Source organism: Oncorhynchus mykiss, chromosome 29 (genome assembly GCF_057628025.1).
Source record: "Oncorhynchus mykiss isolate SJ-2025 chromosome 29, ASM5762802v1, whole genome shotgun sequence".
In the NCBI taxonomy this organism is placed as follows: Eukaryota; Metazoa; Chordata; class Actinopteri; order Salmoniformes; family Salmonidae; genus Oncorhynchus; species Oncorhynchus mykiss.
In genome coordinates, this window is record NC_143050.1 from 43,756,281 (window position 1) to 43,782,282 (window position 26,002).

Sequence of the window (26,002 nt, forward strand, 5' to 3'; positions counted from 1 at the left end):
GTCGCGCCGAACGTCGGGCGAAAAGTTTAAAAAGTTCCGTTACAGCACGTAGAAACATGTCAAACTAAGTATAGAATCAATCTTTAGGATGTTTTATCATAAAACTTCAATAATGTTCCAATTGGAGAATTCCTATGTCTGTAGAAAAGCAATGGAACGAGAGCTAACTCTCTCTGGACCTTGCCTCAGAGCCTGTGGCAATCTGCCAGACACCTGACTCATTCCCCTCTCATGCGGCCCCCCTTCAGAGTAGAATCCTCAAACAAAGTTCTAAAGACTGTTGACATCTAGTGGAAGCCTTAGGAAGTGCAACATAACCAATATCCCACTGTATCTACAATAGGAGCTGAGTTTAAAAAACTAAAAGCCTCAGATTTCCCACTTCCTGGTTGGATTTTTCTCAGGTTTTCACCTGCCATATGAGTTCTGTTATACTCACAGACATCATTCAAACAGTTTTAGAAACTTCAGAGTTTTTTCTATCCAAATACTACTAATAATATGCATATATTAGCATCTGGGACAGAGTAGCAGGCAGTTTATTCTGGGTACCTTATTCATCCAAGCTACTTAATACTGCCCCCCTGTCACCAATAAGTTAAACAGCTGCGCTGTGAACTAACGCACTGCAACATTCAAAATAATGGTAGAATACTATACCTCGCGATTGCAGTGCTTGTGGCGCGTGTACCGCGCTTTAAGTAATTGGCCATTTAAATTAGGAAGGGGCATCGCGTGGTGAAATATCGGAAGCCATTCACTTTCAATTAAAGGAAAGTGAGAGAAGCAAAGTGGTCGGGGGAACCGTTGAGCGATGCGAGCATAGGCGGGAAAGCTAAACTTGCACTAAAGTTGGGGAAAGCTGAACATTGTAAAAAAAATACTCTGCAATATCATGACGTAAATTACCAATTGATGCTCACAATAGCTTCCAACCCCTACTGGATTGTCTGACAATGGCTGTTGATACGTAGCACTAGCTTGCTTGCTTGCTGGCACCCACATGAGGGCGATGCTAGCGTGGCTGGGCAAGTGCTGCTTGTATAGTGTAAATGCTCCGTAAATCTGTGCTTAAATGTAAGTTTCTCCTCATTGTAATTGATAAAAAGAAATGCTACAACATAAATCGCGCTGCAGATATAATTTTGTTTACACTATGCATTAGCTCACAGCGCAGGTGTCTTTGTCACAGGAAAAAGTCACCCTCTGTGTGCCTTTTAACAGACGTCTTGATGCCGCCTATAGCCTGCCACCCTGCCTTATGCTTTCTGTCAGATTACCAGGGAGACAAATGTAGGTCTTCACCCTCATTGCCCTCATCCTCATCCGTCTCTGGCCACAGCAGGGCTTTCTGTCTTGGGCCTATAATCCACTTAGGTGGCTCTTTCTATTCTTCCTGTATGGCTCTAAGCCGGAACATCGATTCCATTATACAGACTCACTCAACGACCTGCTGCCTATTCCATTAGAAAGGCCCAATCCACGTCTGTGCAGAGTCCTAATCCTAATACATTATACATTCTAGAATGGTTTAGAATGGTCGTTGGTAGCAGCACCCCCCCACCCCCCTCCCCACTCCATAGCTCTGGATAGCCAGTGACAGATGGGGAGATGAAGAGGGGAGAGAGAGAGTCAGAGTTCCGGTTATACAGTGAGATAGCACCGTTTTTATAGGGCCTGATCAATACAGTATGACCAAGCAAGGCATATTGAGTAGTATAGAAATTATTTAATCTCTTGGGGAATATAGACCTATAATAAGTGAAGAACAGAAAAATACATAAACAGACAGTTCTTCAACCCTTGAGGGGAAATGGGTCAATCCTTGAGGGGAAATGGGTCAACCCTTGAGGGGAAATGGGTCAATCCTTGAGGGGAAATGGAACAATCAGAATCAATCTATCCAAATATCCCAACCCCTCTGTCCCTCCACCACCTTGCTAACCCTCTCTCCAATTTCACCACCCTAATCTCTCTTCACTGTCCCCCTCTTCATCATCCCTCCATCTCTCTATTCTGTCATTCTCCTTGTCCCTCCCCAAACCTCTCTCTTCTCTTTCTCCCTCCTTGTCCCCTTCTCTATCCTCTGTTCCCCTCCTCTTCATCCCTCCATCCCTGTACTGTCCTCTACCCTGTATGATCTCCAACAACCTTGTCTCCCATCCAGGTTGCTAAATGATTCCAAACATCCGGCACATACACAGATCTAACAACCCCCCCCCCCCCCCCCCCCCCCCCACACACACACACACACACAACCTCTCCACTTAATGGCCTATCGGGTTAGGATTACCCATTGCTTTCTCTCACCTTTCTCATTGAGTTAAATTACTGATTATTACCTTTCCCTGTGTAGTGTTCAGTCACTGAGCTGCTGCTGAAGGGGCCAGGAGTGGGAAGTGCAGGGGCCACACGAGCCCTTCAGGCCACACGAGCCCTTCACTGTCGATATCACCACCCTATGTCATTACTGCGGCGACCTGGACTAGGAAGCACGCCATTTGGTCTTCTTTTATAATATAAAACCAATTTCAGCGTGAGCGGTCCCAGCGGTGCATCCGCAACGGGGGTAAATATTCATTATTAAAATGTTCTCCCGAGCAGTTTGGAAATCCAAATATGTTCCGTGCCAGATGAGATGGCTCAGCCCTATTGTCCCGAGGGAACATTGACTAATCGCCTGGCCTTCGGAAATCAATATCCAACGGTAATCATCAGACACCTCCGATTATACAGTAGTGTCCGGAGACCCCCCCCACCGGCCCATTGACCGACCAACCCCCATCACCCAATATTCCCTCCCTCCTTCCCTCCCTCCATTCAATCCCAGAATAACAGCATTGATCAGTGATTATGTTACTGGGGGTGTGGGTGGGGATGGAGGAAGACATCAGGCGTCAGTCATTTCTGTGGGGGCTATTTGGGTCCCCCTTGTTACCGGATGCAACAGCATAGTCAGTATTGTGTTATAGCTTCTTTGCTCGATCCGGATGTAAAGGGAGAGACTGAGAGATGAGGTATGTTCTGTAGGTAAGGAAATTACAATATTATATGGACATTTAACTAGCAGACGCTTTTATGCAAAGCAACTTTGTCAATGCGGTTGTTCAGTAGCTATTGCTCTAGTGAGAAATCACAAAACAACTGATGTATTTGATTAGGGGAAATTGCACAACATTGGTAAGTTAAGTATTGGGCAAAGGGGCTTGGTCAGGGTTGTTGGGTTTGGGAGATAGGGTCAGGAGTTATTCCTGACCAAGTGACCAGAAAGTAACCAGGATACTCTAGGCTCTACATCTAGGCTATTTGTGGTCAGGAAAAACTCCAAGCCCAACCATGTGAAATTGCATATCCCTCCCCTCTTTACACCTTTCTTTCTATCGCTCGCTCAGCTTTTCCCTCTGGATCTCCATGCTAAGCATGAAAAGTGTCTGTGATCAATACCTCCAGGCCTTCTCCTGCTTCTAACCACAGGCCGGGGGGTGGCAGAGCTACCTGGGGGGCTGGAGTGCTGTGTCAGCATCCACTCAAGACCTCAAACACCCCTATACTCCTCTTCTTCTCTCATCACCTCTGTCAACCAACACTTCTTCAACACAATCCCTCAGTCACACGTTTCTCACTTTTAACACTACACACCTCCACCCCCCTTCTCTTCTCCTCCCCTCCTCCCTCCATTCCAATGTGGCTGTTAAATACCATTCAAATGTCACCCCTGCCATTTTGATTGGAATAATAATTTTGAGAGGAGGGAGAAATGGCTTGTTGATGCTAAGCAGGTGGTGCAACAGCGAAAGCCATCTCTCCCTGTCACAAAGTTGCCGTGTAAGAGGTTCCCAGTTCCTGCCCGGCCCCACAGTGCCACAGTAGATGTGGACACAGGTTTATGTTAAGACCACCGAGGGCATGTGTTAGCGTCGTTCATCATCACGCCTTAGTAGACCAATGACAGCGACAGTACTAGGATTCATGCACAGGGAGTAACAGAGGATCAGTGTAAAGGACCTATGATTAGTGTGGTTATGTATGTTAGGGAGTGTGAAAGTGGGTATGAATGTAACAGTGATTTAATTATAGCTTTCTAAACTAACAATAAGAGTAACGTTTCAGGTGTTTGACCTATTTTCAGTGTATGAACCTTGAAGTAAACTCATTTACCCAGCAGCCAACACTTCTCTCTATAAAACACCTTGGTCCTGCTCAGTAGAGAGCAAACCGTAGTAGAACGTAGCAGAACATTAGCCTCAGAAAATGGACAAGTTCAGGTAGAACGTCCCCGTTTCACTCTGTTTCAACGTCTCCACCGTACTGAACATGACGCTGTTCTCTATCGCATTTAACAGTAACTCAATCTTACCTTGCGGGCACCTCGATGTTGGAGATGGCGTAAAAGTACTTGAGCAGGTTGTCCCTCTGCATGTAGGTTCCCCCCAGGGCCGGTCTGAGCAGCCTCAGCCTGAGGTTAGTGAAGGTAAAGAATTCCCTCAGGCCCTTCATACTCTCCATACGGGTGTACAAGCTGTCCATGTTGAGCAACCTAGGCCCGGCGAACACTGCGAAACGCTCCCGAACCTCGAACTTTACGTTCTTATCGTTCTTCGATCCCACCCAGCGTGAGAACTGCTCGGTGCAGATGACAAGGGTAATATTTGCAGGCGATAGGTCGGGGACACGCTTTGGTGCCATGTTAAAGGACTCGAGACAATCGTCAGCGTAGAACTGGTAGGGCTGCCAGGTGCGGCCGTGGTCCATGGACTTGTCCAGCACCATTAAGGTGGGGCGGCCGTACTCAAAGGTAATGGCGATGTCGTCCGTCAGCTCCAGGCTCTTGTTCCAGGCTAGGGAGATGTTGGCCAAGAGGGGTTCTGGATAACGGGCCCATGTGACTGTCTGCCAGTAGGTGATGCGGCCGGTGTGCTCACGGTCCTGCATCAGCTGAGGAGGGTGGGCCAGGTCCGGGTTGGAGGCGTCACACTCGTCACTGCACAGGTACGGGTTCTCCTGCAGAGTAAAAAGAACACAAATGAGTTAGTGGAAAGACAGTAAATGGATGCACTAAATGATTCTCAAGTCTTAGGTGAAATGGAATGTAGTCTATCATCAGTCCCTCCAGGATTCTGCAATCACAATTTTCTTTAGCAAAATCAATTTCCCCGCAAATTTGACCAATCACAACTATTTCAGCATAAAACTGTCAAATCATCACAATATTATCATCACCGCAGTACATAGAGGGCTTGCAATTTCAACCAATCACTGCACTTTACTGCATAATATGGTTCAATCGAGCCTCACATCAACAATCCTTTTCATTCGTTAGCTAATTTTCACAAGAGATTTGACAAAATCACCTACTGGCAGACAGTCACATGGTCCCGTTACCCTAAACCCCTCTTAACCAACATATTGGTTAATATATTGGCAAAATGTCAGAACTTACGCAGGAAAATCAAGCATTTTCGTCCACAAATATCGTAAAAAATGCAAAATCCTGGACTATATGATGCAAAAGAAGAAATTCCTGTACCTACTTTCATGCTCCTGGCATTCATCCTAAAACTTAAACCGAAACATTTAATATTCAATAAAAAAAAGTGAAAAGTAAATGATTTCATGCTTAATCAAGTTGGTGAACTGTGCCTGTACAAAAAACTAACCAGTCAGTCAAACCCACACTAATAACAAAATAAAGTTTACAGTTCTGTGCAGGCTGAGTTTATAAATCATCTGATTTATGATGACACTGAGCTAAGAGAAAAAACAAGCATATGCAAAATCTAGTGGTGCGAGGGTAAGAGAAACTTCTCAGAAGAAAGGAAAAGGGGATACCTAGTCTACAACTGAATGCATTCAACTGAAATGTGTCTTGTACATTTAACCCAACTCCTCTCCTTAACTGCCTTGCTTACTGCCAGAATGACAGATTTTTACCTTGTTGGCTCAGGGATTCGATCCAGCAAGCTTTTGGTTACTGGGCCAATGCTCCTACCCGCCAGGCTACCTGCCGCCTGCTTGAGTGGGGTACTCAGATCCTAGCCTCAGGATAAAAGTCTCTGCGTGATGACGTAGCGCACAAAAAAATTATTTTGCGTTTAAATGTACAGATTAAAAAATACAAATTCAACTTTACTGATAGTTTTGTGCCCACTCTGGTTTTGGCACGTGTGCTCTAGCTAACAGTTTACAGATACAGTTTAGATTATTATGGACATAAGAGCAAGATTATTTTAAGTTGTAAATACGGCAGCCAAGCATCATCGATCATCATGTCACCAGAATAAAACCCTGGATATTTATTGGAAAGGAGCATCAAGCTTCTCACCTTACACTTTCACCACCCTGTGAAGTTCATCGTAACTTATTTCATCTGTAGCCTAATAAACTGCATGCTTTCCCGAGTCGTAGTGGGAGACCCATACAACATGTCATCACAAGACTCTGTTGTGGAATTATGGAATCAAAATATTTCACAGATACCGGAACTTGTAAATTCAATTAGACTTTACTACAAAGTAACAGAGCCGGGCAATTCCATGGAACAACTGACTCTTCATTCTTAGTATTTGGCTTTTATACAGTCTTACCCTTACACCCTTACATCGTCACTCCACTTTATGAATCTTGTTGTCTTACTTAGTTTCCATTCTCTTATTGACTCAGACATTGGGGCATAGATTCTATTTGTGGCGTGACATGCACACTCCTATTGGTGCCTATCACTGATTATCTAATGTTCCTGTCCAAATGTCTTCACAAGTTCAGGCCGATGTTGTCTATGTATGATTAACCCATGTGCATGTCCAGTAACCTTCACAAGATCAGATATGGTCCCGACCAGTCACGTCTTGTTGGTCTACCTTGCCTCATCCACACAGATTCTGCTTACGTTCTGTTTTTTACATGTCTAATAGTTGACTCGATGTTGATCCAGCGTTGTACACTCACATGGGCTCAGCCTTCATTCTGCTTACACATGTCTAATATTTAAACGTATACCGATTGTTCTTTCTACTTCAAAGAGAACAGTATCGGTACTGAGAATCATCAGATGACTGGAAACTCTCCAACAACTCCAAGTTTACATCGATATGATGGTTATTACATTGCCTTCAGAACGTATTCACACCCCTTTTTACAAATTGTTTTGTGTTACGGCCTGAATTTTAAATAGATCAAATTGAGATTTTGTGCCACTGGCCTACCCACAATATCCCATAATGTCAAAGTGGAATCATGTTTCTTCACTTTTCTTTTACAAATTAATAAAAATGAAAATCTGAAATGTATTGAGTCAATTAGTATTCAACCCTTTTGTTATGGCAAGCCTAAATAAATTCAGGAGTAAAAATCTGATTAACAGGTCACATGATAAGTTGCATGGACTCACTATGTGTGCAATAAAAGTGTTTATCGTGATTTTTGAATGACTACCTTGTCTCTGTACTCCACACGTGCAATTATCTGTAAGGTCCTTCAGTGAATTTCAAACACATATTCAACACAAAGACCAGGCTTTCCAATGCCTCGCAAAGAAGGGCACCTATTGGTAGACTGGGGTGTTTTTCAGGATTAAAAAAAAAATAGAATAGTGCTAAGCACAGCCAAAGTCCTAGAGGAAAGCATTGTTCAGTCTGCTTTCCACCAGACACTGGGAGATACATTCACCTTTCACCAAGAAAATAACCTAAAACACAGTAGATGTGGGTGCTCCTGAGTGGCAGAGTCACAGGCAAGACCTGAAAATAGTTGTCTAGCAATGATCAACAATCAATTTGACAAAGCTTGAGGAATTCTGAAAATAATAATGGGCAATTGTTGCATAATCCAGGTGTGGAAAGCTCTTAGAGATTTACCCAGAAAAACGTACAGCTGTAATCACAGCCAAAGGTGCTTCTACAAAGTATTGACTAGGGGGGAATACTTATGTAAATTAGATATTTCTGTATTTCATTTTCAATAAATTTGCAAAAATGTCTAAAAACATGTTTTCACTTTGTCATTATGGGGTATTGTGTGTAAATGGGTTAAAAAACATGTTTAATCCATTTTGAATTCAGTCTAAAAACAAAATGTGTAATTAGTAAAGGGGTATGAATACTTTCTGAATGCACTGTATATCAATATTTGCGAATAAAAGCACCATTTCTCTAAAGTTTAACAGAAACAAAAAGATACCACCTTGTCTAGAGTATTTTGTTTTGTCGATATTTGGAAAGTTTACCAACAAATGATCTGCTTCCATCAGGCCTTTACGGGGATAAAATATTGGATGGAAACCTGGTTACTGATTGGCCAAAGATTCCACTCGAGGCTGTGTTCAGTAGAGATATAATGTTTTGAAACAGAGGTTGAAAAATGTTTCACTTCGGTGTGCCCTACTGCACACTACCCTGCTGTGTTCAAGTCATCAATCCCTGTTAAGAGGGGAAGAATGAAACGCCAGCAGTACTACAGATTTTGAAGCTCGGAATTGAACAGCCCTGCTACAGAAGATATTGCACTATGACTTAATATTGAAACGACTGGGTTTTCTCTCCCAACAACAACATTAGATGAGAACCTCCCACTCTCACTGGGGAGAGGTGGCATGCTTGTTTCCTCTCCGTAACTATTACTACATTTCCAGGATTTCCAGGAATCCCAGTTGGAAGATTCCTAGAATCAGCAGGGAATAAGCAGGACATTCGGAATCCTCCAACCAGGATTTGTGGAAAAGCTGGGAATTTTCAGAAAGTTACCAGGATCTGGTCCTGGGCCAAAAAAAAGGTACAAATATTTGTCCAACCTTCACTCCTGCTTCAGACACAACGAGTATTAGTGAGGAAACGACCACCGTTAGACTGTACAGACACTGTCCCAGATGCACAAGAACATATAGGTAACTCTCGACCCCGATATATCTTTTGACGAACATATCAAGAATATTTTAAGGACAACTTTATTCCATCTTCATAACATTGCAAAAATCCTAAACTTTTTGCCAAAAATGATGCCGAAAAACAAATCCATGCTTTTGACACTTCTAGATTAGACTACCGCAATCCTCTACTTTCCAGCTAGTCAGATAAAGCACTAAATAAACTTAGAAGCTTAACACAGTTGCTAGAATCCTGACTAGAACTGATCATATTACTCCAGTGCTAGCCTCTCTACACTGGCTTCCTGTTAAGGCAAGGGATGATTTTAAGGTTTTACTGCTAACCTACAAAGCATTACATGGGCTTGCTCCTACCTATCTCTCCAATTTGGTCCTGCCGTACATACCTACACGTCCACTATGGTCACAAGACGCAGGCCTCCTTATTGTCTCTAGAATTCCTAAGAAAACAGCTGGAGGCAGGACTTTCTCCAATAGAGCTCAAATTTTATGGAATGGTCTGGCTATCCAAGTCTTCAGTAAGGTCCTATGATTGAGTGTAGTCTGTCCCAGGGGTGTGAATGTGAACGGCAAGGCACTGGAGCGACAAACCGCCCTTGCTGTCTCTGCCTGGCTCCCCTCTCTCCACTGGGATGCTCTGCCTCTGACCCTATTACGGGGCTGGGTCACTGGCTTACTAGTGCTCTTCCATGCCGTCCCTAGGAGGGTTGCGTCACTTGAGTGGGTTGTGTCACTGACGTGATCTTCCTGTCCCGTTTTGCACCCCCTCGGGCTTGTGAGGTGGAGGAGATCTTCATAGGCTATACTTAGCATTGTCTTAGGGTAGTAAGTTGGTGGTCTGTTGATATCCCTCTATTGGTGTGGGTGCTGTGCTTTGGCAAAGTGAGTGGGGTTATATCCTGCCTGGTTTGCCCTGTCCGGATGTCCCGTCTGGGGGTATTTTCGGACAGGGCCACAGTGTCCCCCGACCCCCCCGACCCAGCCTCCAGTATCTATGCTTCAATAGTCTATGTGCTGGGGGGCTAGGGTCAGTCTGTTATATCTGGTGTAATTATCCTGTCTTATCTGGTGTCCTGTGTGAATTTAAGTATGCGCCCATTAATTCTCTCTCCCCTCCTGGAGGACCTGAGCCCTAGGACCATGCCTCAGGACTACCTGGCCTGATGACTCCAGGCTGTCCCCAGTCCATCTGGTCGTGGTCCTTCTCCAGTTTCAACTGTTCTGCCTGTGGCTATGCAACCCTGACCTGTTCACCGGATGTGCTACCTTTTCCCAGACCTGCTGTTTTTGACTCTCTCTCTACCACACCTGCTGTCTCAACCTCTGAATGCTCGACTATGAAAAGCCAACTGACATTTGCTCTGAGGTACTGACCTGTTGCACCCTCTACAAACACAGATTATTATTTGACACTGCTGGTCATCTATAAATGTTTGAACATCTTGAAGAACAATCTGGTCTTAATTGCCATGTACTCTGCTAATCTTCACCTGGCACAGCCAGAAGAGGACCTCTAGGTTTCTACCGAGGTTCCTGCCTTTATGGGGAGTTTTTCTTAGCCACTATGCTTCTGCATCTGCATTGCTTGCTGTTTGGGGTTTTAGGCTGGGTTTCTGTATATTTATAAATACATGTGATTGAATTTGATTGACATACCGGTAATGTATCGCAATTCGTAGGACAGAGTGACGGAAGGTCTGTATAAAGAATGACGCAAATATATTATAGTGTTTCTGGATTGGGTGTTTTGCATGTACAGTGAGATCACTTGGCACCCTTGATAAAGGTTAGCAAAAAAGACTGTATAAAATAAATAATACACATACTGAGCTATATTGCATGCCCAAAACATTTAGAAAATTATATTATTTTATACTAATACAATTACTCAGAGAAAGAGATATTGTTGAACAAGTACATACCTAAGTGTACTAAACATTAAGGGCACCTGCACTTTCCATGACAGACTGACCAGGTGAAAGCTACGATCCCTTATTGATGTCACCTGTTAAGTGCCTTGACACAGCCCTTAGCTGTGGTATATTGGCCACATACTACAAACCCCAGAGGTGCCTTATTGCTATTATAAACTGGTTACCAACGTAATTAGAGCAGTAAAAATAAAATGTTGTCATACCCGTGGTATATGGCCTGATATACCACAGCTGTCAGCCAATCAGCATTCAGGGCTCGAACCACCCAGTTTATAATACTTTTTATGTTACTTTGCATTACCTTTATGAAAGAAAAAAAAAGATTGCACTGTTTGTTTGACTGTCAAGCTTGATAACTATTTTCTCCTTTCATATGTAGCGCTGTTTTCCTATGCTGTGCTATTGTAACAGGGTTGATTATGTTTCCACTTGCCTCTAAAGAAAGGTGTATTTCATGTTCAAGCAATCTTATTGGTTGGTTCAATTCCGATAAGGCGTGTTGTTATTGGCCCCGCTCGCGAACATCAGGTCTCCCCAGTATGAAAATGTGATGCAAGGGGTAGGTCACGTTCTGAATACTATTTTACAATGTGTACAAGTTTGCTGTACATTGCTGATTTATACATGTGTGGGTATATGGTGCCTGTTAGGGATTGAGGGGATGTGCTTTGGTATATGATTTCTGTATATAAGTGTGTTAGCTAGCATGCACCGATGTAATGGCCACATAAGCTCACTGCTAACACAGTTGTTTTCATGCTACAGATTTTACCATCGATTGCCATCAACATCATTAGGCCCTGCACAACTAACGTGCTGTTTCCTATTGAACAACAGATAATAATGTTCAACTGGGACCACTGGCTGGGGTGATTTATTTGGACAAAACACAACGCAAGGAGAGTACGATTACCTTCTGTTACACTATCATAAGGGCTGCTTAATTCGTCATATATAATGTCAGCCAAACATCTGTTACACTATCATAAGGGCTGCTTAATTCGTCATATATAATGTCAGCCAAACATCTGTTACACTATCATAAGGGCTGCTTAATTCGTCATATATAATGTCAGCCAAACATCTGTTACACTATCATAAGGGCTGCTTAATTCGTCATATATAATGTCAGCCAAACATCTGTTACACTATCATAAGGGCTGCTTAATTCGTCATATATAATGTCAGCCAAACATCTGTTACACTATCATAAGGGCTGCTTAATTCGTCATATATAATGTCAGCCAAACATCTGTTACACTATCATAAGGGCTGCTTAATTCGTCATATATAATGTCAGCCAAACATCTGTTACACTATCATAAGGGCTGCTTAATTCGTCATATATAATGTCAGCCAAACATCTGTTACACTATCATAAGGGCTGCTTAATTCGTCATATATAATGTCAGCCAAACATCTGTTACACTATCATAAGGGCTGCTTAATTCGTCATATATAATGTCAGCCAAACATCTGTTACACTATCATAAGGGCTGCTTAATTCGTCATATATAATGTCAGCCAAACATCTGTTACACTATCATAAGGGCTGCTTAATTCGTCATATATAATGTCAGCCAAACATCTGTTACACTATCATAAGGGCTGCTTAATTCGTCATATTTAATGTCAGCCAAACATCTGTACAGGTTTCCTATCTTTTCATTCAACATCTTTCTATCGAGCCGACAATTCTGGTTATAGACCACACGTACACGGACCCCTGGAGATTTATCAAGGGCACACTTGCCACTAAACGGGAAAGCCCTCTGTGGGCTTTGTTACCACGGAAGCGATCAATGGCAAAGATCAGAGGTGCACCCTCTATACATTTCTACGGACAGCAGCTGTCATGACATTTCTCCAAACAGCCTTTCTCTGCTCGCTCAAAAACTAAATGAGGAAACAAATTGGATTATGGAAACACGTGCTCAGTAAAGATATGATTGTGAAAGTAATGCACAAGTCGTTTGCCAAAATATCTGTAATAATATTACGCAATTTGAAAAAAGGACGCACTTCTTTACTCGCTTACTCAAAAGTAATCTGATTACATAACACGTTAGCTCCCAGCACTGAACGGCACAGAACATTTTTCTAAAATGTTTTATGTTGTACAAGAACACATTGTGAGGGATCTTAGACCATTCCTCCATACAGCATTTTTCCAGATCCTTGAGATCAATGGTCTGTGCTTATGGACGGCCCACTTCAATTCAACCACAGCTATTCAATAGTGTTCCCGGAGAAAGATGGCCATTGCAAAATGTTGATTTTGTCAAGGATGTCAAGGATCTGGAAAGATGCTACTTGTGTCTGAACGGTCAAATCTGATGTATTTTTCCTCAAGTGGTCTCTAGACTGTTATTTGGCATAGCTAGTGTTGACAGTTTGACAAGGACATGTGGTAGCTAACCATCTTGCTAATTGTTCACAAATAAATTAGTGAATGATCTAGTAAGCTAAACAGCTAGCTAGTTGACTGGTGTTTCGATAGTTGGATCATCATATCCTTTGAGGCTTTAAAAGTGTTCTAACACTATGATTTTGAACATTCAAAGTAACTGGGAAACGTCCATGGCAGGCATTGTTGTCACCTTAGCTTCTGAGTGATGGGAAACACAAGAACCACCACCAATCAACCTACACCACTCACACCCGTTGTTACTATGGCAACTAGCGTAGTCATGTCATCAAATGACTGCTGTCTGAACACAATAAATCTGGTCACTTGTAACTTGCTGTTTGGACAGTCAGCATTCCAAAACAGATTTGAAAAACAAAACTGATTTGAGCATTAAGGCCTGCAGTGTGAACAAAGCTTTAGATCCCTCCAAATGTGTTCTCCAATATCATAAAATATTTTGGAAAAAGGCTCACATGCAAGGTGAGGTATTGAAAGATATCTTTGAGAAGAAAATATGACTAATTAAACAAAATTGCTTTCTCTGAGCAATTGCATTAGTATAAAATAATATAATTTCCCACCAAAAAATGAGCATACAATACAGCGCAGTATTTATATTATTAATTTTGTATAATTTTTTGCTCATCTTTATCAAGGGTGACAAAAATGTCAGACGCCACTGTACATCTGGATCTGGTGCGTGTGTTGAGTTTGAGGGACTGAGCTGTGATGCGCTAAATGATTCACTGAAAGCTGCACATGACCTGATTGTCTGTCCTCTCTGTCTCTCAGATAATCAGGGACGGGATGTATTTGATTTTGTATGGGAGGGTTGCGAGTGTATTTGTTTCAACCCTCCCCCTCTCATGCCCTCTTTCCTTACCCCCTCTCTCCTTATCCTGCTGCTCTCTCCTCTTCTCCGGCCCACATAGCTACCTTCTGCCAGCAGTGTGTACACACACATGCACACACACAGAGAGATCCTGGCCAACTGCTACGGCAGGTGGCCGGCACCGCTAAGTCCCTCCAGCAATTATCCTCGCTGGGATCCTGTCACTGTGACGACCAGCGCGATGGAACTCTGTCGCCGTATCTACATGCAGCGGGCCATGGTGATAAGTGGGTTCTTGTTTTGGGCGGGACAAGTCCCAATCAGAACAGAAGCTTGCTCATTCCTTAGGTACATATGTCTTACTCAGAACACTCAATAACCATGGTCCAAAAAGTATAGAGTGTTTTATGATTCAATATGACACGTCCCAATTGGAACAGAAGCTTGCTTGAGCCCTCGATCCCTACACCTGAGGGACCTAGATGTGGATACCAACACTCAGCATTCATGGCCTAAAAAGACTAAAACCTAAGTATGATACGCTGAGACATTTTGATATGTAATTTGGAGAATTTATACACTGAGGGTACAAAACATTAGGAACAACATTGAGTTGCACCACCTTTAGCCTTTAGAACAACTCAATTCTTTGGGTCATAGACTCTACAAGGTGTCGAAAGCGTTCCACAGGGATGCCATGTTGACTCTAATGCTTCCAACAGCTGTTTCCAGGCTGGTGGAACATTCTTGATATGTTGCGTTTTTTGCATGCTCTTTTAATATGACAATTAACCAATGATATCAGGCAACACCCGGCCAGGATTAGACATCTGTGTGTATTTTGACACTATATAAATGAGTCACCCCACAGTGTTTGTCATTATACCCTGATGAAGACAGCTTGTCTGTTGGACATAAATATTTTTTTGCATCTGAGCTCCTAGTGTGTGCGTCTCTCCTTTATTTTTTTAAGTGTTCTTGATACACACAGGAAATTGTTTAGTGTGAAAAAGCCAGCAGCAGTGCAGTTCTTGACACACTCAAACTGGTGCGACTGGCACCTACTACCATACCCCGTTCAAAGGCACTGACATCTTTTGCCTTGCCCCTTCACCCTCTGAATGGTATACATTCAAATTCCATGTCTCAATTGTCTCAAGGCTTAAAAATCCTTCTTTAACCTATATCCTCCCCTTTATCTATACTGATTGAAGTGAATTTAACAAGTGACACCAATAAGGGATTATAGCCTTCACCTGGATTCACCTGGTCAGTCTATGTCATCTACTCTAGATGTTACTAATGTTTGCACACTCAGTATAGGTGGGCACATCCATCTTGATGAGAGAGGAAACATTATAACAAGTTAAGAGACATCCCAACACTGGAGAACTACGTACCAAACATTCATATATTCAATTAAAAAATAATCACTCACAATATCAATGCAATGTGGCTGTTTATCTAAAAAGTAGTAGGACTCTACACCAACAAGAGGGATGTTCTGTAACTATTTTTGTAACTCTCTCTCTCGCTCTCTCTCGTTATAGTACTTTCCAGGTATTGCCAGCAAGGGGAATAAAGACCATGACAGCCGAAGAACACAATGTAGTGTTTAGAACAATCATCAAATGAAATGAGCCTCCCATAAAAATAAAAAAAACACACAGTGGGACAGACATGGGGATATTGCTTTCTTGCATTATGTTGTTTTGTTCAAAGATGTGAGTTTAGGTCACTAGAGGACTCTGTCTCCCTGTTGGGAAATGTGATTGTCCTGTACAGAAACATGTGTGTGTCTGTTATTGGTGTTACTTGCTGGTGAGTGTGATGCTGGTGAGTGTGAGAGACAGTGGGAGTAGTAGTGAGATGTAGTAGGATGAGTGATGAAATGTGTGTGTGTGCTGATTTGTGAGACCGAGAGTGTGTGTCTGCGTTATTTTGCTAACCCTTTTGGTTAATTACAGGCTCAGTTTTCCTGAGGAGTCCCAGTGACAGAGGAGTGGGTGGTGTGTGTGTGTGTGCATATGAATGCATGAATCTGCATCTATGCATCTGTATGTACATGCATTCGTCTATATAGTACCAGTCAAAAGTTTGAACACACCTACTCATTCAAGGGTTGTTCTTTATATTTTACTATTTTCTACATTGTAGAATAATAGTGAAGACATCAAAACTATGAAATAACACATATGGAATCATGTAGTAACCAAAAAAAGTGTTAAAAAAATCCAAATATATTTTGGATTTTGGATTCCTCAAAGTAGCCACCCTTTGCCTTGACAGCTTTGCACACACTTTGGCATTTTCTCAACCAGCTTCATGAAGTAGTCCCCTGGAATGCATTTCAATTAACAGGTGTGCCTTGTTAAAATTAATTTGCGGAATTTCTTTCCTTCTTAATGCGTTTGAGACAAACAGTTGTGTTGTGACGAGTTAGGGATGGTATACAGAAGATGGCCCTATTTGGTAAAAGACCAAGTCCATATTATGGCAAGATCAGCTCAAATAAGCAAAGAGAAACAACAGTCCATCATTACTTTAAGACATGAAGGTCAGTCAATACGGAAACTTTCAAGAAGTTTCAAAAACCATCATGCGCTATGCCGAAATTGGCTCTCATGAGGACCGCCACAGGAAAGGAAGACCCAGAGTTACCTCTATTGCAGAGGATAAATTCATTATAGTTACCAGCCTCAGAAAATTCAGCACAAATAATGGCTTCACAGAGTTCAAGTAACAGGCACATCTCAACATCAAGTGTTCAAAGGAGACTGTGTGAATCAAGCCTTCATAGTCAAATTACTGCAAAGAAGCCACTACTAAAGAACACCAATAATAAGAAGAGACTTGCTTGGGCCAAGAAACACGAGCAATGGACATTAGACCGGTGGAAATGTGGTCTTTTTTTGGTTCCAACCGCCATGTCTTTGTGAGATGCAGAGTAGTTGAACGAAAGATCTCCGCATGTGTGGTTCCCACCGTGAAGCATGAAGGAGGAGGTGTGATGATGTGGGGGTGCTTTGCTGGTGACACTGTCTGTGATTTTTTTTTTTTTATTCAAGGCACACTTAACCAGCATGGCTACCACAGCATTCTGCAGTGATATGGTTTGCGTTTAGTGGGACTATCATTTGTTTTCAACAGGTCAATGACCCAACACACCTCCATGCTGATTAAGGGCTATTTGAAACTCTTTCAAGACTATTGGAAAAGCGTTCCAGGTGAAGCTGGTTGAGAGAATGCCAAGAGTGTGCAAAGCTGTCATCAAGGCAAAGGGTGGCTACTTTGAAGAATCTAAAATATATATTTTGATTTGTTTAACACTTTTTGTGGTTACTACATGATTACATGTGTTATTTCACAGTTTTGATGTCTTTACTATTTTTCTACAATGTAGAAAATAGTAAAAATAAAGAAAAACCCTCGAATGAATAGGTCTCCAAACTTTTGCCTGGTGCTGTACGTGCACATGCATGCAGCTGTGAAAAGCAGGCCAAAAGATGAGAGACAAATCCCAGAACTGGAAGAGAGGAGAGGTGACGAGAGAGGAGAGGGGTGATGAGGGTTGGGTCATCTGGCTGCTGCTCCACCACAGGACAGTGTGCCCAGATTACCAGCAGCCAGGTCTGCATTGTGTAATAGGCTATCCTTTGGCAGCTTCTGCTGTGTGCAAATGAAACAGTGATGTCCCAATCCCCAGGGTTACTTATCTCTCCTTACCACTAGTTGCTCTGTTTGAGGGACAGAGAACTAGGGGGAGATTGAGCCTATGGCTACCATAGCTGTAGGAAAATGTAACACTAGCCTATGTTCCATTTATGAAACTCAGCCTAAGTACTAATAAAATAATACTCAACCAACTTCATCAGCTTTGGGGACATATTTCAAGGGACACATGATATCCTGCTATCTTTTTGCTATAAGTATCCCATGGCTAAAGACCGGAAATCTTAACTTACGAACCCTCGGCTATGTTCCCAATATTGTACACCATCCAAGGATCCAAGAGGCAGAGAGGTGAAGTGGTATCATTGGGAGGCTTAGAGGTGGTGTGAGTTCTTCACCTCAGACTGTCTGAGCCCAGTAACAGATCCTCCCTAAGTCCGAATTTGAACCGCCTAAGGCTTTATTGATATCATTCCACCAACAAACCATGTGTATCTAAACAGTCTCAGCATGCATGTACATCATGTACGCACACACACAAAACATTGCACCTAAAATAAATAGAATTATAAACTATGAAAATATCCACCACCAAATTTTAACAGTAGGTATGTGGTTCTTTTCTGCTTATACATTCTCATTTTGACACCAAAGTGCTCTATTTTCATATAATCTAACCAAATCAAATCGCTCTTTGGCTACTCACACCAGTGGTGGGTTTGGCATCGAAATTAGTAAGCATGAGCAGAAAAGAGCCCCATATCTACTGTAAAATATGGTGGTGGACCTTTGATGTTATGGGCCAGTGGTCCTGGGGCTCTTGTTAAGGTTAACAGCATCATGAACTACACCGTACCAGGACATTATAGCCAAAAACCAGGTTGCCTCTGCTAGGAGGTTGAAACTTAGTGGATCTTCCTGCGAGAAATTAACATTCAATTATCTGGCAACAGCTCTGTTGGACATTCCTTGCAATCAGCATGCCGATTACATGCATTTTAGAGGGGCCTTTTATTGTCCCCAGCACAAGCTGCACCTGTGTAATGATCATGCTGTTTATTCAGCTTCTTGACATACCACAACTGTCAGGTGGATGGATTATCTTGGCAAAGGAGAACTGCCCACTCACTAAAAGGCTTTTTGTGTATATGGAAAATTTTGGGGATCTTTTGTTTCAGCTCATGAAACATAGGACCAACACTTTACATGTTGCGTTTATTATTTTTTTTTACGTTTCATTTGCTGTGTTAAACCTAACCTTTGGAATGACTTTGATAGCAACAATTAATCTATTTAGTAATTAGGTGGAGATCTCTCAATAATCATTCTCATGATAGCACATTGGTAGCAGTCAGTGACGAATTGAACATTGTTTCAAAGGTAAAAATCCAACATATGTTATACAATATTTGTCTATGATGACATAATCCTGTAGTTGAAATTTCACCCTTTTTCCAAATCCAATGTGTTTTCCACATAGATTCCACGTCACAATACGTTGACAAATTTAGTTGAAACAACTTTTATTCAACCACTTTGTGCCCACTGGGTTTGCTCTTTTAGGACTATTCATTTGTTGTTGATGATTGAATCATTCCTTTGTTGCTTATGTTGAACTCCTCCCCCTCTGTCATGGCGCACCTGACAAAGTTCCTCAATCTTTTATTTCTGTGTAGTTTTTGCAACTTTGTTAAAAGCTAGTTGTTCTATGTTCCCAGTTCAGCTCCATCTTTTTCTGCCATGATCTAAAAATGTATCTATGCAGACCCTTGGTGTGCAGACTTTTTTTCCAGCCCAATACTAACATCTGATCAAGAGCTTGGTGAATAGTTGGTCAATTCGCGATGATTAAGTCCCTGCCCTTTGTACACACCGCCCGTCGCTACTACCAATTGGATGGTTTAGTGAGGTCCTTGGATCGGCCCCGCCGAGGTCGGTCACGGCCCTGGCGGAGCGTCGAGAAGATGATCAAACTTGACTATCAAGGTTTCCATTGGTGACCATTAATATGCTCCAAAAACAAAACTGTGGGCTCACGCCCCCCGCCTCTCCCTTCCCTCGGCAGAGGGTTCTTGGCCACCCAGGGGGGTGGCTTCAGCCCCAGCCCGGTTCCCCGCTTCTCCATGTCGCCTGGGTTGCGCTCGACCAGCTCAACCCCCCCTTTCCCCGTTAGGCAAGGCCGTATGGCGCACCTGTGGGTAGGTTATGTTGTGGAGTCCAACGCGCATGCAAGTCAGAGGGTTTTCTCCAAACACACCCCGTGGCGCAATGAAAGTGAGGAACGGTGCACGCCAGCTGAGGTGGGATCCCTCAGCACCACCGGCTCGTCTAGCCCGCTCTGTCGGGGAGGTGGAGCGTGAGCGCGTGCGATAGCACCCGAGATATGGTGAACTATGCCTGGGCAGGGCGAAGCCAGAGGACACTCTGTTGGAAGTCCGTAGCAGTCCTGAAGTGCAAATCATTCGTCCGACCTGGGTATAGGGGTGAAGGACTAATCGAACCATCTGGTAGCTAGTTCCCTCCAAAGTTTCCCTCAGGATAACTGGCGCTCAAAGTCTCGCAGTTTTATCTGGTAAAGCGAATGATTAGAGGTCTTGGGGCCAAAACAATCTCAACCTATTCTCAAACATTTTTTTATTTCACCTTTATTTAGCCAGGTAGGCCAGTTGAGACAAGTTCTTATTTACAACTGCGACCTGGCCAAAATAAAGCAAAGCAGTGCGACAAAAAAAACTACACAGAGTTACACACAAACAAATGTACAATCAATAACACAATAGAACAATCTATGTACAGTGTGTGCAAATGTAGAAGAGTAGGGAGGTAAGGCAATAAATAGGCCACAGAGGTGTAAGCATTTCAATTTAGCATTAACAATGGAGCGATAGATGTGCAGATGATGATGTGCAAGTAGAGATACTGGGGTGCAACTGAGCAAGAAGATAAATAACAATATGGGGATGAGGTAGTTGGGTGTGCTACTTACAGATGGGCTGTGTACAGGTACAGTGACTGGTAAGCAGCTCTGACAGCTGATGCTTAAAGTTAGAGAGAGGGATATAAGAGCCCAGCTTCAGGGATTTTGCAATTCATTCCAGTCATTGGCAGCAGAGAACTGGAAGGAAAGGCAGCCAAAGGAAGTGTTGGCTTTGGGGATGACCAGTGAAATATACCTGCTTGAGCGTGTGCTATGGGTGGGTGTTCCTATGGTGACCAGTGAGCTGAGATAAGGCAGGGCTTTACCTAGCAAAGACTTATAGATGACCTGGAGCCAGTAGGTTTGGCGACGAATATGCGGTGAGGGCAAGCCAACCACAGTGTACAGGTCGCAGGGGTGGGTAGTGTATGGGGCTTTGGTGACAAAACGGACGGCACTGTGATAGACTGCTTCCAATTTACTGAGTAGAGTGTTGGAGGCTATTTTGTAAATGACATCGCCAAAGTCAAGGATCGGTAGGACATACATACCCTTGTATGTTTGGCAGCATGAGTGAAGGAGGCTTTGTTGCGAAATAGGAAGCTGATTATAGATTTAATTGTAGATTGGAGATGCTTAAAATGAGTCTGGAAGGAGAGTTTACAGTCTAACCAGACACCTAGGTATTTGTAGTTGTCCACATATTCTAAGAAAGAACCGTCCAGAGCAGTGATGCTAGTCGGGCAGGCAGGTGCAGGCAGCAATCGGTTGAAGAGCATGCATTTAGTTTTACTTGCATTTAAAAGCAGTTGGAGGCCACGGAAGGTTTGTTGTATGACACCAGCAGCAAGAGCGACATCATTGATATATACAGAGAAGAGAGTCAGCCCAAGAATTGAACTCTGTGGCACCCCCATAGAGATTTCTAGAGGTCTGGACAACAGGCCCTCCGATTTGACACACTGAACTCTTATCAGACAAGTAGTTGGTGAACGAGGCGAAGCAGTCATTTGAGAAACCAAGGCTATTGAGGCTGCCAATAAGAATGCAGTGATTGACAGAGTTGAAAGCCTTGGCCAGGTCAATGAAGATGGCTGCAGAGTACCGTCTTTTATCGATGGCAGTTATGATATCGTTTAGGACCTTGAGCGTGGCTGAGGTGCACCCATGACCAGCTCGGAAACCAGATTGCATAGTAGACAAGTTATGGGATTCGAAATGGTCAGTGAGTTGTTTGTTAAATTGGCTTTTGAAGATTTTAGAAAGGCAGGACCCGATGAATATAGGTCTATAACAGTTTCGGTCTAGTGTCTTTGAAGAGGGGGATGACCACGGCAGCTTTCCAATATTTGGGGATCTCAGACGACAAGAAAGAGGTTGAACAGGCTAGTAATAGGGGTAGCAACAATTTCGGCAGATCATTTTAGAAAGAGAGGGTTCAAATTGTCTAGCCCAGCTGATTTGTAGGGATCCAGATTTTGCAGCTCTTTCAGGACATCAGCTGTCTGGATTTGGGGGAAGGAGAAGGGCTTGGGCAAGTTGCTGCAGGGGGTGCTGAGCTGTTGGCTATTATCGTTATTATTATCGATTATCGTAGATTTATCGGTGGTGACAGTGTTTCCTAGCCTCAGTGCAGTGGACAGCTGGAAGGAGGTGCTCTTATTCCCCATGGACTTTACAGTGTCCCAGAACTTTTTGGAATTAGTGCTACAGGATACAAATTTTTGTTTGAAAAAGCTAGCCTTAGCTTTCCTAACTGAGTATATTGGTTCCTGACTTCCCTGAAAGTTGCATATCGCGGGGGCTATTCGATGCTAATGCAGAACGCCACAAGATGTTTTTGTGCTGGTCAAGGGCAGTCAAGTCTGGGGTGAACCAAGGCTATATCTGTTCTTAGTTCTACAAACTTTAAATGGGTAAGAAGCCTGGCTTGCTGGCTTGGAGCCAGGCGTGGAATGCGAGTTGCCTAGTGTGCCACATTTGGTAAGCAGAACTGGTGTGGCGGGATGAACCAAACGCCGGGTAAAGGCGCCTGATTCCGACACTCATCAGACCCCAGAATAGGTGTTGGTTGATATAGACAGCAGGATGGTGGCCATGGAAGTCGGAATCCGCTAAGGAGTGTGTAACAACTCACCTGCCAAATCAACTAGCCCTGAAAATGGATAAATATTCAAACGAGAACTTTGAAGGCAGAAGTGGAGAAGGATTCCATGTGAACAGCAGTTGAACATGGGTCAGTCGGTCCTAAGAGATGTATGCTCTCTGGGCGAACGCCGTTCGGAAAGGAGGGGCGATGGACTCGAAAGAGAGTCAGGTTCAGATCCCCGAATCCGGAGTGGGCCGCGAGTCGTCCAGTGCGGTAACGCAACCCTTTCCCAGAGAAGCTGGCGGGAATCCCGGGGAGAGTTATCTTTTCTTTGTGAAGGACAGGGAGCCCTGGAATGGGTTCGCCCCGAAAGAGGGACCCAAGCCCTGGAAAGAGTTGCGGTTACGGCGGCGTCCGGTGAGCTCTCAATGGCCCTTGAAAATCTGGGGTAGAGGGTGTAAATCTCACGCCGGGCCGTACCCATATCCACAGCAGATCTCAATCTATAAGCCCAGGATGATAGTAAAGTGGGCAATAAGTGACATTACAAGAAAGGGAACACAGATATAACAGTAAAAAAAAGGTTGCAGGTTGGATGGCCATCTAACAAAAGCAAATAGGAGGTCCGTCAAGCGAAACAGACCAACGAAGCGTGGATAAACAGCGCAAGTATTTATAACTCTCTGAAGGCCGGGTAGGCTTCTCCCTTCCCTCGGTGTGGTGTTCTGGGCCGGGAGGGTGGCGTCGGCTCTCGCCCGAGCTCAGTTCCCCGTATTTCACGTTGCCTGGGTTGCGCCTGACCGTCTCCATCCCCCCTTTCCCTGTTAGGCACGGCCGCATGCTGGCCGTGTCCGAAGGGGATCGGGGGTTGCCGGTGAACCGGGTCTTCCCACCTCGGTCTCCAATATCAAGCTCCTGGGTCTTGCCCAAGACCCTTGCGGTACCCAGTCAACCACTCTGGATAATCAGGATAGGAGAACACAGACCTAACACAAGGCCTGCTGGGTTTGGGTGGCCCTGTATGTTACCCTGGGCAGAGGTAGCCAGGGAAAGCCTGGCTTTAGCAGGGGGAGGTGGCATGGCCCTGGGCCCAGATTGGGACAGCCGTGATCTACTGACTGTTCTCATAGATCTGTATATAAAGACGAGACGCTCATGTCTCCGCCATAACAATGGGAGTTGTTGTCCCAAAGGCAGGAAGGCAGGCGACAAGCTTAGGTCCATAGAAACGCATTGGGCATATTTTGGACCGATTTTGGCAAGAGTGAAACCTCTAGCTTCACCTCTTCCTCTCTGCTATTCTCTACTCCACCACACTACCAGCTGCCATCTTCCTCTCCTTTCAAGCATGCTCCTCTTCCGCTTAAGCTTCTCTCCCTCTCTCTCTCTCTCTCTCTCTCTCGTCTATTTTTAGAGCTGGCTAATTTCTACCTTCTAAAACAGGCAAAATCTGTTGTGGAAGAGGAAGGGTTTTTTCTCTTCTTTTACACATGAACATACTGTACATACACACTCCGTTCATCCCTCATCTGTCACTACACACACTCGTACACATACACGGCGAGGAATACATTTTCATGGGGGTACTTTACCTAAGGGACTTGATTGAAGGTTTTGGTTCAAACCAAGCCACATGAAAGACGTACTGTACACTAACACAGGCTTGTTGTCTGTGTGTGTGTCTGTGTGTGTGTGTGTGTGTGTGTGTGTGTGTGTGTGTGTGTGTGTGTGTGTGTGTGTGTGTGTGTGTGTGTGTGTGTGTGTGTGTGTACGAGGACAGTGCTGGTCTGATTTCATCTTTCTGCTTAGCTAAGATGTGATCTTCTCCACCTCTCCCTCATCATTATCTCTCTCTCCCTCCCTCCCTGCAACACACACACACACACCATCCCCAGGGGTTAAACACCACCAAAACAGTACAACTACCATGTATAGAGAGCTCGCTACAGTACAGTAGAATCGTCCTCAAAAGAAAGAGGGCCGCCATGTTTAAAGGAGTTACCATACTGCCCAGTTGGCAGAGGACACTACCTATAGCTAGCTTCACTCCCCATGAACAGGAGATGAATATAACAGTGTATCCCAGAGGAGAGGAGGAACAGGGCTAAATGAAGGCAGGAAATCTGTGCCTCAACACCATCTCAACACCATCTCAACACCAAACTAGCATCCGCTGAATTTCACGGCCTTCGTTTTGGGGAAACAGTGTATTCATGTGAAAAATAATTAAGGTACAGTGGGGACATACATTGGTGAAAAAGCGCACGCACATAAAACACAGAACACACACATGCATAAAACACCCACACATACACATGCACACACACGGTGTGTGTGTGTATTTACTGTAATGTAGGTCTTTAAGTTACATCTTTCCCACTATTGCATAACGTAATAGAAAACAGCATTGGGATCTGACTACTGTCCATATGTCCATTCATATACTTCAGCACCACGTCGGTGTCTTCCAAGTGCTGCTCTCTCTCTTTGGGGCTCAAACCATTTCAGCACCATGGCGCTGTCTACCAATGCATACTGTACACAGATACTGAACTGCCATCACACACACGCACATGCATGTACTGTATGCATCCATGCACACAAACATACATGCACACACACACTTTCTCTGTTTGTTACTTATTCCGATGAACACCAAGATGGTTGAAACTTCAATCACTTTTTAACTTTTCTAAATAAAGGATTTTGGTGGAGCGAGTGCACACATCAGTGAAGGAATGAAGTATGCAGAATGGTGACAACACACAGCCTTAGATGATTTAAGAGTAGGGATGCACAATATATTGGTGAACATATCAGAATCGCCCGATACTAGCTAAAAATGCAAACATCGGTCTCGGCTTGATGTCTAGTATAACGCCGATGTGAAAGCTGACCTATATAATGGCCCCACGTAAAAATGTTCCGCTACATGTGCAACACAGCATCCCTAACCTAGCCCACAATTTCTGCTGTGTGGATCGAGCAGTCAATTGAAAGATAAGCAAAATTTCAGCGAGGCAAATCAAAGGCGAAATCTATTAACGCCAAGATAATGGAATTCATTGTCCTTGACAATCAACCGTTCCCTGTCGTGGGTGATGTTGGCATTCTCAACTGATAAAGCACCAGTACACACTAACGTTACCAAGTGCGCTATTTTTCAGATGTTGCCCTACCGGAGTACACAGTAATAGCGTCACTGCTATTATCTTCATGACATACTATGGAACGCCGTTTGGGTCTTTGCGTGTCAAAAAAGATACAAGT

The 26,002-nt window shown here is 43.7% G+C and overlaps 1 protein-coding gene across 4 annotated transcripts in view; it reads right to left on the reverse strand.

Moving 5' to 3' along the window:
• Positions 1 to 26,002, reverse strand: part of LOC110509506 (netrin-G2) — a 153,254-nt gene that overhangs the window by 119,912 nt on the left and 7,340 nt on the right. For all 4 annotated transcript variants that reach the window (XM_090227291.1, XM_090227290.1, XM_090227289.1 and 1 more), the window contains exon 3: positions 4,358 to 5,001. In XM_090227291.1, coding sequence (XP_090083417.1) covers positions 4,358 to 5,001 — 644 coding nt within the window. The remainder of the gene's footprint in view (positions 1 to 4,357; positions 5,002 to 26,002) is intronic.